This window comes from Mastigoproctus giganteus, chromosome 12, assembly GCF_048544385.1.
Source record: "Mastigoproctus giganteus isolate SK-2022 chromosome 12, ASM4854438v1, whole genome shotgun sequence".
Classification (NCBI taxonomy): domain Eukaryota; kingdom Metazoa; phylum Arthropoda; class Arachnida; order Uropygi; family Thelyphonidae; genus Mastigoproctus; species Mastigoproctus giganteus.
Window position 1 is genome coordinate 154,165,840 of NC_143586.1, and position 14,448 is coordinate 154,180,287.

Genomic DNA, 14,448 nt, shown 5'->3' on the forward strand with positions numbered 1-14,448 from the left:
TTATCAATCCAGTTGATCTATTTCCCTCCTCCCGCTCTCACATTGGTTGCAATAGAGGACTATTTTGTTCACTTTTTTTTTTTTTTTTTTTGACAAAAGCTGAATTTTTAGGAGCACCCGAGGATCACAGCAGTATAATAAACTAAAAATTAAAAATTTAATTAATTTCTTATAAGTGATTTAAGTATAAAAATCTTCAGAATTGATTCTCTAAACCAGCGGTTCCCAAACTACTAAGGTTTATGGACCCCTTCAAAAATCAAAACAAGTTTGCGGACACCTACATATTGTATATACTACCTACACATAATATGCTCGTGTGTGTATTTTTTTTTTTTTTTTGTTAGTTGTTGGAGCATCGGCTTCTGTGGCCATAATGCACCTCCCGAAGTTTTTGCATTTTACTCTGATCCAAGCCCGAGGCGGGATTTGAACTCGCGACCTTTGGGTTGCCCAAGCAGGCACTTTTACCCACCTGGCTAGCCCGGTCGATTGCGTGTGCGTGCACAGTGAGTGATCACTGAATTGTGACCAACAACCTAATACTTCGTAGGTCCTCCTTTTGCCCTCAGTACAGCAGCTATCTGACGTGGCATTGATTCAACAAGATGTCGGAACCGTTCGGGAGTTATGGCCAACCAAGCTGTGTGTAATACGGTCAGCAATGCAGGTATGGAGGTGATTGGTGTATCCAGACGCCTGATATGCCTTTCCATAGTGTCCCATAAGTGCTCTATGGGATGGATATCAGGAGAGTTCCGAAGCCAGTCGATATGCTGGAAGTCAGAACTGTGTTCCTCAAACCATTCCTGCCCATCAAGTGCCCGATGGCTCGGCGCATTGTCATCTTGGAAGACACCATCGTCATTCGGGAAAAAGTGTAACATAGCGGGGTGTACACAGTCAGCAAGCAGTTGACGATAGCGGAGATCACTGATATCTTATTCCACATGCACCAGGGGTCTAAGTTCCTGCCAGTGAAACATGCCCACACCATACAACCGCCTCCACTTTTGATAGCATGCATTGCATGGTGGATCAAGAGCCTCATGTTGTTGATGCCAAATCCGTACACGACCATCCACGGTGTGGAGTAAATAACGTAACTCATCCGACTAGCACACCTTCTTCCAGTCTTCTAACGTCCAACTTGCATGCCACCAGGCGAGTGGATGCCGTAGGGGTCGTCTGCTGGTATAGCCCATACGTGCGAGCATGCGACGCATGGTCATGCCAGATATTGTTCCGGGTGGGCCCATGTTATATTGGGTAGTCAACTCTTCAACAGTTTTGTACGAGTTGTCGGACCAGGGGCTCACCTCTAACATCACCCTTTCGCAGACCTTTGCAGTTTTTCCGTCGTGTCGTTGTTTGATCATTTTGATGCCAGTTCTGGTACACTTTAACTACGGCGGCTCTCGAACAACCCCACCAGTTAAGCCGTTTGGGAAATCGATGCACCAGTTTGTCGAGCCCACAATCTGCCCTTTATAAAAGTCCGATAAATCCTTCCTTTTAACCATCACACTCGGAATTTTACTACCTACTGAACCACTGACACCTTATCTATGCTACGCATTTGGACTAACTACGCACTCGAATCTCACGTGGTCAACGGGTCGCATTAAGTTTTCATAGGGGTGGTCATAATTCACTGAGTTTTCTGAAAAGAAAATTCGAAGTTTTATGTGTGAAACAACTCAGCTTTATTCTTATTTTAATACAGATAATAATAACTTTATTTATCATCAGTTGGCTGGCTATACGTAGAACGAATAATTTGAAAATATGCAGTATACAATTATATATACTTATCGTATCGAAAATAAATAATGTAGACATGTATAGTCTCTTATTTAGGACGGCACCTGAACGAAAGTTCAACTTCGCCTTTGTACACTGTGTTGATTACAGAGCACTGTAAAAGGCCAGAAATGTGTGTAATATCATGTTTGTGCCAAGTGTGTGTGTTTGTTTGTTTCTGGCCGTTTTGTCACCAGGCTTTCCAGGTGATCGCCCGTCCAGTGTCAGTCTACACCACGGGGAGATAGGCTACAACTACGCATGTACCATGGCCAACCCCAACAGACGCGCACTCCAAAGCGAGTTTGAAACCATTCAAAAGAACCCCGTGACAGCAAGCCGGCAACAGCCGCCATGCGTGCGCGCACACACACACACACACACACACACACACAGACACACAGCAGAAGACGAAGAAATAAAGAAGAAAATAGCATAAAGTAAAATAAAAAATAAATAAAAAAAAAGTCTTTGTCCACGTCTTTATCCCTTGCTGCCCAATGTAGTCCGCAAAGAGAAAAGGTGTACGGTCAAACAACAGTAGTAATGTCATCCAAAAACAAGATCAGCAAGGCAGGTTCTAGATGTAGATCTGTTAATCTTGAGTGTATCAGAAGTCATTGGTTGATGACGGTATCACTGTGCAGAGGAAGGATTTAGTTGCGGAGAGCCTTGATAAAGGATGAGCCAGAAAAATGCAGCATCTGTTGAAACCTTCGCATTTACCCCAGGGGCTCACATCTGGTGAGTATGGGCTTGGCACACCCAGGATCCTGAGCTGGATATCATCATTCTTCTCTTTCTTGGTGATTCCCTTCTACATCTCTCTCCGTCTTATGATAACTCAGGAAATTTTTTTTTTTTTTTTTTTTTTGGCTGGTGCAGCATAAGCCTCATGCTTCCTTGCACCATATAGCTAATAATAAATAATAATAATGATCTTGAAAACCAGCAAAATTTTGTATATGACGGCAACAGTTTGTATTTTCATTTATGATGTGTTTTCAAATTGATTGCTTGCATTAACGTTGAGGTTGAGTCTTCCTGCGATTAAAAGCAACATTGCAGGTTTGCATAGAAAATAAATAAAAAATGACCAAATCGACTATAATTTCTTGGTAGTTCAGTTCATTGGCAGCGCCATTTAAATCAAAAAATAAGCAGCTATATATATTAACCTGTTTTTGAAGCATCGTTGACTGCATGAAGTTTTTGTAGTTTTAGTTTCGAAAAACTTCTTTCCCCAGATGAATAATTTCTCCGAATAATTCTGAGAGAAACTTAAGCATTATTAAAAAAAAAAAAAAAAAATATATATATATATATATATATATATATATATATATATATATAAGGACAAATGCATTTCTTTTATGAAATTGTACCAGCCACGAAATATATTTTTCCATGTTTCTCTTCAACTTTCTCTTACTATGTACTGTATTTTGTGTGCATTTACGTCTTGAAAGTCACATGTCTAATTTTTTTTTTTTTTAACTGGAGCACGGGTCCTACTGCCTTTGTCCTAAATACTGATCTGTTATTAGTGGCGTATCAACCTGTGGTGAAGTTGCACCAGGGGCTAAACCAGTGGTTTTCAACAGGGGTGCCGCAACAACATTCTTGGGGTGCCTTGTAATTTGGGTTTTTAAGTTACTTAAAGTTATTATTATATATATATTTTTGATTTATACATTTATTTCATTATAAAATGGTGCACGGTATCCATTGTGTACCGTATTTTTTTAATTTTGTGGTGATCTATAATTGATCTTTATTAGTACCTCTATATAAAGAATAAAATTATGTAGGTATACAGTATATTAAAAAGTCGAAAACCACTCTGCTAGGTATTTATTTTGGCCTAGGGGTGCCGTGAAAAAATTGCTGGGACACTAAGGGCGCCGTGAACCGAGAAAGTTTGGGTACCTCTGAGCTAAACTAATGAGGAACTCTAAACGAAAGGAGAAACGACCTTGGGGGTAAATAAATGTTTTGCAAGGATCCAAGCTTGTGATAATACGCCTTTTGGTTGTTGCCGATTACAAGTAGAGCTGCACCTTTTCTGAAACACCCAAAGATGATTGGAACGGGGGGGGGGGTACGCCTAAAATTTTTTTTTAATGTAAAATATCTCATTTTTAAATTACTTTAACAAAAAAATTTATTTATTAAATCTTTTTTAATAAAAAAAATTACTACTGGGACTTCGTTTATGCTATTTGCTTATATAGATTTATAATTTTCAATTTAAAACAATATCAGCGCCATAGTTAAAACTATGGCGCTGATATCTAATACAAATAGTTTTGAAAGTAATATTCTAAAGAATCATATATCACATTCGTCTGAAAATGGAATGGAAGTTTTTTTTTTTTTCTTTATTGTTCTATGACCTAGATTTTACAACAAAATCTAGTAGATCTACTAGAGAATTTTTTTTTACAAATGATATATTTGATTTGATTTTAATTTATTTTCCCCCAATATTGATTTTTATCCCCCCGAATTATTATTAACGTTCTGGTTGTTTTAATATTCGCATAGATCCAAATTTATGACATTAAATGCTATTAATACCACTGAACTATTTTTCCTATGTCGGAGTACTACGTAAAATAGATGTAAAGTGGTTATTATTTGGTGTTAACTTGGGCAAAAAGAGTAGTTATGTAATTATTTTATGCATATATATATATATAAAATGTGTGTTTAAATAAATAAAAGCATTCGTTTAAAGGTAGTGTGGTTTTGCAGCCATTAATTATCTTGTATTGTGCGAGTAATTTCGTAAAAATTTCTTTTATTAAAAACGGAGAAAAGGCTTACCGCATTGTTTTAAATTTAAGTTACGTTTGCGAGGCCACGAACTAGACCGAGAGTTAAAAGTTAGGGTTTTGTTTACCCCCCCCCCCCCTTTCCGGATTCATTTTTGGCATAAAATTAATAAAATATCGTTTAATGTGTTAGCATATTTTTACAGTACTTGTATTTCCTTTTATTACAGAACTCGAAAAAAGACTATACTTAGTATAATATTGTTATTTTCTGAATGTTATTATCTTGCACGAATGGATTAAAAACAGAATTTATTTGTAGCTACTGTCGTAATTAGTCTGTAGTATAGTGGAAACCAGCAATTCAAATATTTTCCTGCGAGCCCTGGAATAGGTAATTTAAACATTTCTGGATGGCGTATTCGTATATTGTATTTTAACAGTTTTCTTTGCTTGTAAACATTTTAGGAACTTGAGTACCCTCGTGTACTACGTCTAGGAGTGTAATTAAATCTTCACCTCCTGCTACTCTGCCTTATAACTTGTGAAGTGTGTGTAGATTGGCTAATGGTTCCGAAAATGTTCAGCACTCGAACTGTTATCGGAATGGCCAAACAGGCACGTGATTGTACTTGTTTTTCTTTGCTTGACGTGAGGCTTCGAAGGAAGCGAAGTTGCTTTTTAACTTCGCTCTGACAGGAAGCGGAAGTTAGAGTATTTTTAAGTATGTATATGAGGTATCGTTAGGAATAAAAAGTTATGGGAGAAAAATGGTAGAAGTTTCAACATCATTCACTCGGCTTACCCACTCTGTATTCACATTATGGAGTAAGTGAGCAGAAGAAAGTCCAGTCAGTGACCTTGAGTTGCCTAATGCTTTTTTGCTTAACCATAGTCAATTTTTTCTGGAACCTAGGCCATTCTGCTATTGCTTATGAAAATAATTAAGCACAACAATATATAGAGAACACTTTATGCAGACTCTACAATTATCTGTTATATCACTAAGTTCTCTGAGCAGTGGAGACAACAGGCTGCTTTGTACAGCTCCTGGGGTTTTGTCAATGATATACAGAAATTTTGCAAGCAAGGACTAGGAAGTGACTATTCCTTTATATAAAACAGTAGTTAGGCTTAACTCTGGAAGCCCCATTTAAGGAGGGTGTGGGGAAGAACAACAAGGTTAGTCAAGAACACAAAAGGGCATTCCTACTATGAAAGACTAGTTATTTAAATTTCAGTGCTTGGGAACCAAACACTTGTGAAGAGACCTGATTGGCATGTTTAGGGCTTTAAACGGATTGAGTAAACTAAATGTTAATGGTATCCTTACTCTTTCTGAGATGACACACAAGAAGGGCACACAAATTGAGGAAGGATGGTTTCGCACATCTTTGTGACATATGCAAGGATATGTGTGAAAATTTGCTTTCAGACAGAGAGTAATTAATTGTTGGAATAAACTTTCATCTGGTGTTGTAGAAGTGGATAGTGTGATTGATTTAAGGAAGCATTAGACAAATTATTAGAGTAGGTAGGTTTTTTTTTAATTTTTTTTGCTGATGCTGTATAAGCTTGCTTCCTCGCATTATTTGCCAGTATTAATTACTAATACAAGTTGCAATGCACATTTTGGTAATTTGGCAGAATGTGGTCATGCACATTCTGCTAAACAGAGAACCAGAAAGGTGGCAACTATAGTTACAATGGTTGCATCTTAGTTGCACGGTGTTATTTGTGTCACAAAGGATTATTTTGGCTTCACTTGACTTGCATCACAAAGGACATTTTTGTTCAAACATTTGAGGACTAACTACCTTCTTTCAAACTTTTCCAGGCTTGGAACTGATGACAGAGTTCAGATCGATACTGTTTGTGTTAAAAAGTGTAAAGAGAATTTGCCAATTCCTTGTCTTTTGTTTCTGCATTTTCTTTTCTCTTACAGTATATACAAATATCTATAAAAGTAGAAAAAATTATCCCATTTCATGATTTTGTTTTGCATTTTCTCACTTTAAGTTTAATATTTCTTTATTAACTGTAAACAGATATTACTCTATTGAATTCCAAACAGAACCCAAAAGGAATTTCATAATTCAACATTTAATACAAAATTTAAGTGATAACTACAGCAGTCATTAGTGGTGGATTGTACAGCAGATAAATAATAAGAAATGTATTAATAGAATTCAGAGCATTATTTACATTTAGAAAGTTACATGAGTGCAAAATTGATATATAAGAGGGAAGTATGGAAAAATAGTAATTGAATTCAACAACTTTCTTGCTTTTCCTGTGGTCTTCCATAATAGTTTTCATTTCGTTTAAATGTGTTATTCTGGTATACATGTTAATGGTGCATAATCCCAATTTGCATTCAAATGACTTCATTGTTTGTATACTTCAAGGCTCATTTTCTGAACTTGTTTCTACAGGGTGTCTCAAAAATATTGGTACAAACGTTTAGGGGAGGTAGGTAACATCTAAAGGAATGTGAATCGCATAGGAACCCATAACCGGAAATGTCACTGGAAACTAGTAGCAGTGACACAAGACAGTAATTAGTGGCAAACATTTATTTGACATAATATTAACAATGGAGTAAGAGATGGATGCATTTCATGATGTTACAACATATGCTCGAAGGTTCCACCATGAGATGCGATGCATGCATTACACCGATGCAGCATGGATTGGCAGACACAGTCGAACACACCTGTAGCTTCTTTGACAGTAGCAGCAGCGCAGACAAGTCTTGCCATGAGATCCATTTCCGTCTCCACAGGCGATTCATACACAATAGATTTGAGGCCCTCCCACAGAAAGAAATAAAGGCTCAATAAATCAGGTGAGTGTGTGGGCCAGGCAACAGATCCACCACGGCCAATCCATCAACGCCTGTTCAAATGGTCACGAACACACCTTCCATAATGGGTAGGCAGCCCGTCATGTTGAAACCAAATGTTGCATCTCATATTTGCTGGAACATCGTCAAGTAACTTTGGTAGAACTTGTTCAAGAAAGATCCGATATTTAGTGGAGTTCATGCGGGATGGTAACAGGTATGGGCTGACTAAGCAGTCACCGACCATACCTGCCCACACATTTATTGCGAAGTGATGTTGTGCCACATGAGGGTGCACACCGTGTGGGCCCTCTGCTAATCCATACACTAGGTGCATGTCTGCCAGCTCAAGTTCGTATATCGATGCATACTCTTCGTGCGGCGACTACTGCTTGAACGAGATATTTTTGAGATTCCCTGTAGATATTGTGAAATCAGAATTGCAGTCTGATAGCCAAATTTCTGAAAACTATTGAAAAAAATATATCATTCTGCTTTTATATATAGTTATGTTAATTTTTTTTCTCCTTTGTCTTGTGTATAGTTTTGCACTAACATAAGCTTCATAAATGTGAATAATTCTGTAAGCACCTTTCTTGTTATCTACCTGTTGTATATTCCCCTGTTTCTTATCACTGAAATTTCAATCCTTGTTAATGACAATGACAGCATGATTTTTTTACAAAACTTTCACTGTCTTTAGCAGTTGCAAAAATATAAATCCAGATGTTCTTTGTTTTGACCTCTTTAATCAGAAGTTTCTATTTGCACATGTGATTGGCCTATAGTGCCTTGGTCTGACTGTGTGCTGATACTTTTATACCTTGGAATGCTCTTTGGGTGATTTACTCCCAATAAAACTTGGGTTATACCACTCATCATCTTGATAATAAGATCTCTTTTTTAGGCATTTCACTTCATTAATCTCTTGCAGACCAGTAACAGATTTTGTATAGCAATAATTATAAAACACAAAGATACATTTAATTTTCTTGTGTGTTTTGGTTTTGAATACATGCATTACGTTTGTATGTAATGTTTTATAGGAATGCAAAAGTAAAAAAAGAAATTCTCGTGATATTGATACCTTGACCGAAGAGCAACTGGTTGCCACCATTAATGCTTCAGGTGAGGTATGTTTAATTCTTGGGAAAGAAAACAAAGCTGTATCAACAGATATAGAAGAAGTTGTTGCAGATGATCCTTATGCTGGTAAGTTAGAATTATGTTTCATACTATCTGTATAAAACAAAGTTAATTTTTTGCAGATTTTTAAACACACACATATATTTCTACTTATCTCGATTGTGAAAAACATCTGGAAATAAGTACTCTTAAAAGAACTGCTCATTTTTTTAAAAAATATTCTTTCAAACTTAATATCCTTAACCTTCTGTCAGTTGCACTCGCAATTCAATTGCTGGCATCTCGCAAATTCCACGCGGAATGCAAATAGCCTAGAAGAAAGATAGATACTTTGTGTGTGTGTGTGTGTGTGCTCGTGCACACACACATACATCCCTAAAAAATGGCATCAGATGCAATACTAGCAGTAGAAGATTAAAATTTAGCAGGATGCTTCTTTGGCTATTAAGATAAAAATGTGAGGAACGCAATATCGATAAAAACACAGTTGTAGAAGATAAGAGTAACTTTGATATTACCCACCCTTGCTTTACTTCTCTACAAGGTATCAAAGGAAAAACAGAAATTGACAACACATTTCCATAAAAAAGTTGTTCATCCATGCTTATACCAAACAGAAATTGTCTGAAAAGTCCTAGTTGTATGAATGTGCCTGGAAAATGACTGAATTATTAAAAATATGTCTTAATTAAATTTAAAAATTAGACCTTTGGTGTCTTTCTTCCTGAAGAATAACATAGCAATCTGGGGTTTTTTTTTTTTTTTTTTTTTTTTCGCAAAGCTGTCTCCCTCCTATCTAGATTGGAAGTATTTTCCGCTGAAAATCAGTAGGGGAAGGAAAAAAAACCAAAAAAAAACATTGAACCAAGTAATGGATAATAATTGAGACATATGCAAAAACACAAATGTTTTGTTCTCAGAAATCTGTTATACCAAGATGTACCAGCAGTTCACCAATAAAAAAACATTCCAAAGAGTGAAGGTTTTCTACATTTTGAAGAATAAGGCAAGGGCATGCTCTTTTTGGCGTGTAGTTTATCCTCCTACTTCTATTGGTGCATTTGTGGGAGGAAACCTTCATCCTTCATGTCTAAAAAATGGCAGTCACAGAGGTATCCTGTCAGTAATCAGAGGCCATAATGCAACCTCTGAGATTACCTAAACTCTCGCAGTTGAAGGAGAAATCCAGTATACTAATTTAAAATTCACGTTTGGGTGCTGTTGCCTTACTGTCTGAGATGCAGAAATATCAGAAGTGCTTATCAGTTAGTCGGGTATTGAGGATCAGCATTTACCAGAAGTATGGAAATGTCTTCCACTGCCCAGCTATTTTGGCACTAACAGCTTCCTCATCAGTAGGAAGGCAGGTATTTAAATAAAAGGTTTGTTTAAAATTAAGACTGAAAGCCACACATTAAGTTGAACAAAAGTGGTGGACAAAACCATTACAAAAATATAGGCAGGCCACTCATATACACCATGTAGTAATAGGTGTTGGGGGGAAGGAAATCTACAAAACTAAATACACCCTGAATAAGATAAGAAAAGAGAATAAAAAAGCTAAAAAGGGAGCCTAATCTGAACCTGTCAACAATGACATTAGCAAAACAGCCTCAAAACCAGATGAATGTAGTGTTAGAGTACTGGGGATTGAAGTTGATTGTAAATGATAGAATAGACTTCTCGGAAAAAAAAAAAAAAGCCAGAGAAAAGTAATCCAGTATATCTCCATTAACTGCATCTGGGATCACAACTCCAATCTGCCCAGCAGACTGGGGTTGTTGGGGACATAGTGGAGTACTTAAATAAAAGTGATGCAAACTGAACATCCTCTGTAATCAATCAGATGCCATTGGTATAGTTATCAAAGATAAAGAAAATCCACAAGCTAAAGTAGAATGTGTCGATAAACAACTTGCCATCTGTTGTCCAGAAAAATATAAATGATACTCTTGCTGTTTATATAGCTGATTTAATGTCATTAAACACAGAGTATCAACAACTTAATTGTGCCATACCAAATGCTTGATACCATTCTTTTCCAACTCTGTAATTATGGAATTGTGTAAATAACCAGTAGTGTTATCAATCCAGGTATTTCCATATATGTCCTAAGCATGTTTATATTTGTTATGTTTTTGTATCATATTTACTTTCTTTTGAATTAGCATTACATAAAATTACTTATATGAAGAAATGTATGTTCTTTTTTATAAGAAATGAATAATCCCTGCTTATCGTGAATACTAATTTAAGAGATTTCACCTTGTTTTGACTAGAATTTACATTTCTATAGTTTGGAAAACATCAATTCCGGCTAATGGACTTCGTTAGCAGGAATGACATAAGTTTCATGTGACATTAATATCTAAATAAACATACTAATTTAAATAAACATGCTGATGTTTTAACCTCAGTATTGCATTTGAAATGTTGCACTATATTTTGGTTTATTAATCTATATTTGCATTTGTTGATGTCATGAAATTAAATCATTGTTTTTGTTAAATTAATGCAGAATTATAGTCCATTTGTTACCAAGTATCATGTACCTTTAAAATGCTCAATAAAAAATATAATAAAATAACAATGGTGTTCTAATAATATTATTTTAAGATTTCTTAAAATAATAATTTTAATAACTAACCATTTTGTTTTTGGTATTATATTCATTTGCTAATTTCAGCCATTCCTTATGATTCAATTAGATATTTTTGAAAATCTAGCACGTTTCTCAACAGGTCTCTGTCGAGGATCAACTGTCCAACCAGAAAATCAGAAACATGATTTGAAGATATCACTTGATCAACCAGTTCCTAGCACACGAAAACCACCTCTGAAGCGACAGAACATTTATGAAAACGTTGGTATTGAAATGGAATCTGGTAACAACAAAGTAGTTCTCCAGAGTTCAATAGATACAAAAGGTGATCGACGAAGTAGTCTTTCTGTTATGAGTCCATTTGATGAAAATGCTGAATGGGATGAAATTAATAGTATTATGGCCTCCTTTGGTAGTGGCATTGCTCGGGAATCAGTGTTTGCACGTGAGATTGAAGCAAGATTTGCTGATGCCTTTGTTTCAGGTAATGGATAAATTTAGACTGATTAATAATACTAATATATCAGCTAGTAATGTGAAATAACTGCTGTAATGAGAAGCCATCCAATACGAGGGGGAGGTTGAAAAGTTAACATCTCATAGAAAGAATGTTGGACAGTTGTGAAACCTTTTATTTTTCAATATTGCCTCCCCCCACCCCCGACTAAAGTCATTTTTTTGACTTTAGCTGGTTGCTGACTGCATCCACCACAACATAATCACTGTTGAATTTGTTGTTTCAATCCCTTTTTGAGATTTGAAAAAAGAAAATAGTCTGGTACCAAAGCTGGTGAGTAGGGCGGATGCTGTAATTGCTCAAACCCACAGTTACACAGCTTTGCCTGAATCACAAATGCTGTACTGACTCACAATGTGTACCAGTGCATTGTCTTGATGCAAGATAACTCCTTTGGGGCGCCTCCGTAGCCAGGTGGGAAGGAGCAGCAGTGCGTAGCACACGCTTCTTGATTAGACCGGGGTTTGAGCCCGTCACCACCAAATACGGAGGATGCGGAAAGGTCAAGGGAATGACCACCGCATATTCCCGGAGCAATATGGCCTTAGTTGCTAATGCTCCTAAAAACCAAATAACAAACAAACATAACTCCTTTGGCCAATTTCTGTGCCTCTTGAGCTTCAATTACCTCAGAAATGTCTCAGTAGGTTGGAATAATATTTGGCATTGATAGCAGTAGCGGTACCTTGTTCCAGGAAATCAACTATGATCACTCCTGCTGCATTCCAGTATATAGATACCCTGACTTTCCAGCGAAATTCTGCGCTCAAAACTTTTGAGGAGGGACGCTTACAATATATCGGTTGTTCTTTTGTTTCAGGATCAAAGTGGCGTACTTATGTTTTTGTCCATAGTGACATACCCCCCCCCCCCCCCAAAACTGAGCTTCATTAGCTTCAAAATGCTGTGCAATATCATAACAGTACCTCACTTTCCTGCTTTGATGTTCATTCAGTGTTTCAGGGTCCCACCTCAAAGAAACCTTCTATATTCCTAGAACATTCACCACAATATTGTGAGCTCACTTGGGAGATGTTGAATATTTTCCTGGTGTGCTTCAATGTTATTTTGCAGTCTTATATGATTAGGTCATGAATGGCATCCACCTTTGCAGATGTCGATACAGTAACAGGCCTCTCACTGCAGGGTGCATCTTCAATAGTCTTGTCCACGCTTATATTCTCCAACCCAATTTTTGACCATGGCATATGAAGGACAAGGTTCCCCTAATGTTTACTGCATATCTTCATGAATTTCTTTAAGCAACATTCCCTTGAAATCAGGGATTCTCAATAGGGGTGATATCGCCCCAAGGGGGGGTGAGATTGGGTTGGGGGAATCATCGGTATTACAATGGTTTGTGGCCCTCCAAAGTTCAACCCTACCCGACAACATCTTATTCCTTGATATTTAATTTCTCATTGGGTTTTCTTTTCCCCTGAGACAACTGATTTTTAACATATAGGTATGTTATATTAGGAGTGAGTGAGAAATTTTGATAAAAGGAAGATAGAGGGTGTGATTTAATTCAACCACATTTGCTTTTCATAGGCATTAAATGCCTAAGTGCTTCAGAGGTAATGTCTTCCCAATCCTTGGCGTTTGCGCCTTTCCGACAGCTGCAACCTTGACGGCAGTTTGGTGGGCATGGTTTATTTATTTATTCTTTTGTTTCATTCGTCCATATATGAGGCATGGATGGGATGAGGAAATGTTTCAGTCTATTGTTTCTAAGTGACAATTAGTATTGATTCATTGTTTCCTTGTGGAAGCTGTTTATTTTTGATCCACAGTGCTTTTGTGAGTGACATGGGCTATGAGAATTAAATAAAAATAAGTTTATATTTTATTATTTAATTCTTTGTTATTATTCAACCCATCATCAATCATGTCAAGACTGCAAAGAAAAAGGCTCGACAGTATCGGGATTAATATCTAGCTTATGGTTTTATCGAAAGCTAATTCGACTCAAGATGTAGTGTGTCTTATGTGTAATAATGCTTTTTCAAATGAGGCTATGAAACAATCAAGACTTTTAGATCACTTAAAAAGGAAACATCCTGATAAAATTTAAAACAGAATTTTGAGCAACAACTGTTACTTCCATAGTTAAGAATGATTTTACAGTAAATTTATTTATTTTATAATCGGATGTTAAAAGAAATTCATTTTTTGCTTATTTTATTATTTAAACCTAGTTTTAATGCAGCAAAAACCCACAATAATGCAGATACACATTTAAAACTGTTCACTATCATTAAAACACTATCCCTTTGTTGCTTATCACCGTTTTCATCTGAGCATCATTTCAGGACCTTAAAAAATGGCAAAATTTGAAAGGACTTGGTTGTTATATTTTTTTTGGGGGGGGGAGAGAAGGACACCATTTTCTGCTTTTGCTGCAAGTTTAGCCATGCAAATATTCTCTTGAAAACTATTCGGTTCCGTTCTTGGCATCATTCACAAGATGGTTTAAGAGTTCTCACATGATTTTGAGAGTTCTCGCACAAGAACTCTCAAAATCATGAAAAATGCATGCAATGGTGGAAGGAATTAGAGCTCCAGTTAAAATCCAATAAAATTGTGGATGTTGTAAATCAAAATTTGATAGAGAAATCAAAAAAAAAAAAAAAAGTACTGGAGAATTATTCTGGAACGAGTAATTGAGATTAAATTTTTAGTTTCATGAAATTTGGCACTGAAAGAAAGCAATGAAATTATTTGAATCAAATATTGGAAAATTTTTCGGAAAAAAATA

The 14,448-nt window shown here is 36.4% G+C and overlaps 1 protein-coding gene across 4 annotated transcripts in view; it reads left to right on the plus strand.

Annotated features, from left to right (window-relative positions):
- The window catches only part of LOC150077523 (uncharacterized), a 623,444-nt gene that overhangs the window by 546,323 nt on the left and 62,673 nt on the right, over positions 1-14,448 (plus strand). For 3 of the 4 annotated variants that reach the window (XM_090386795.1, XM_090386796.1, XM_090386797.1), the window contains 2 exons: positions 8,472-8,637; positions 11,313-11,657. In XM_090386795.1, coding sequence (XP_090242921.1) covers positions 8,472-8,637; positions 11,313-11,657 — 511 coding nt within the window. The remainder of the gene's footprint in view (positions 1-8,471; positions 8,638-11,312; positions 11,658-14,448) is intronic. The other variant, XM_090386798.1, reaches the window with a different exon arrangement.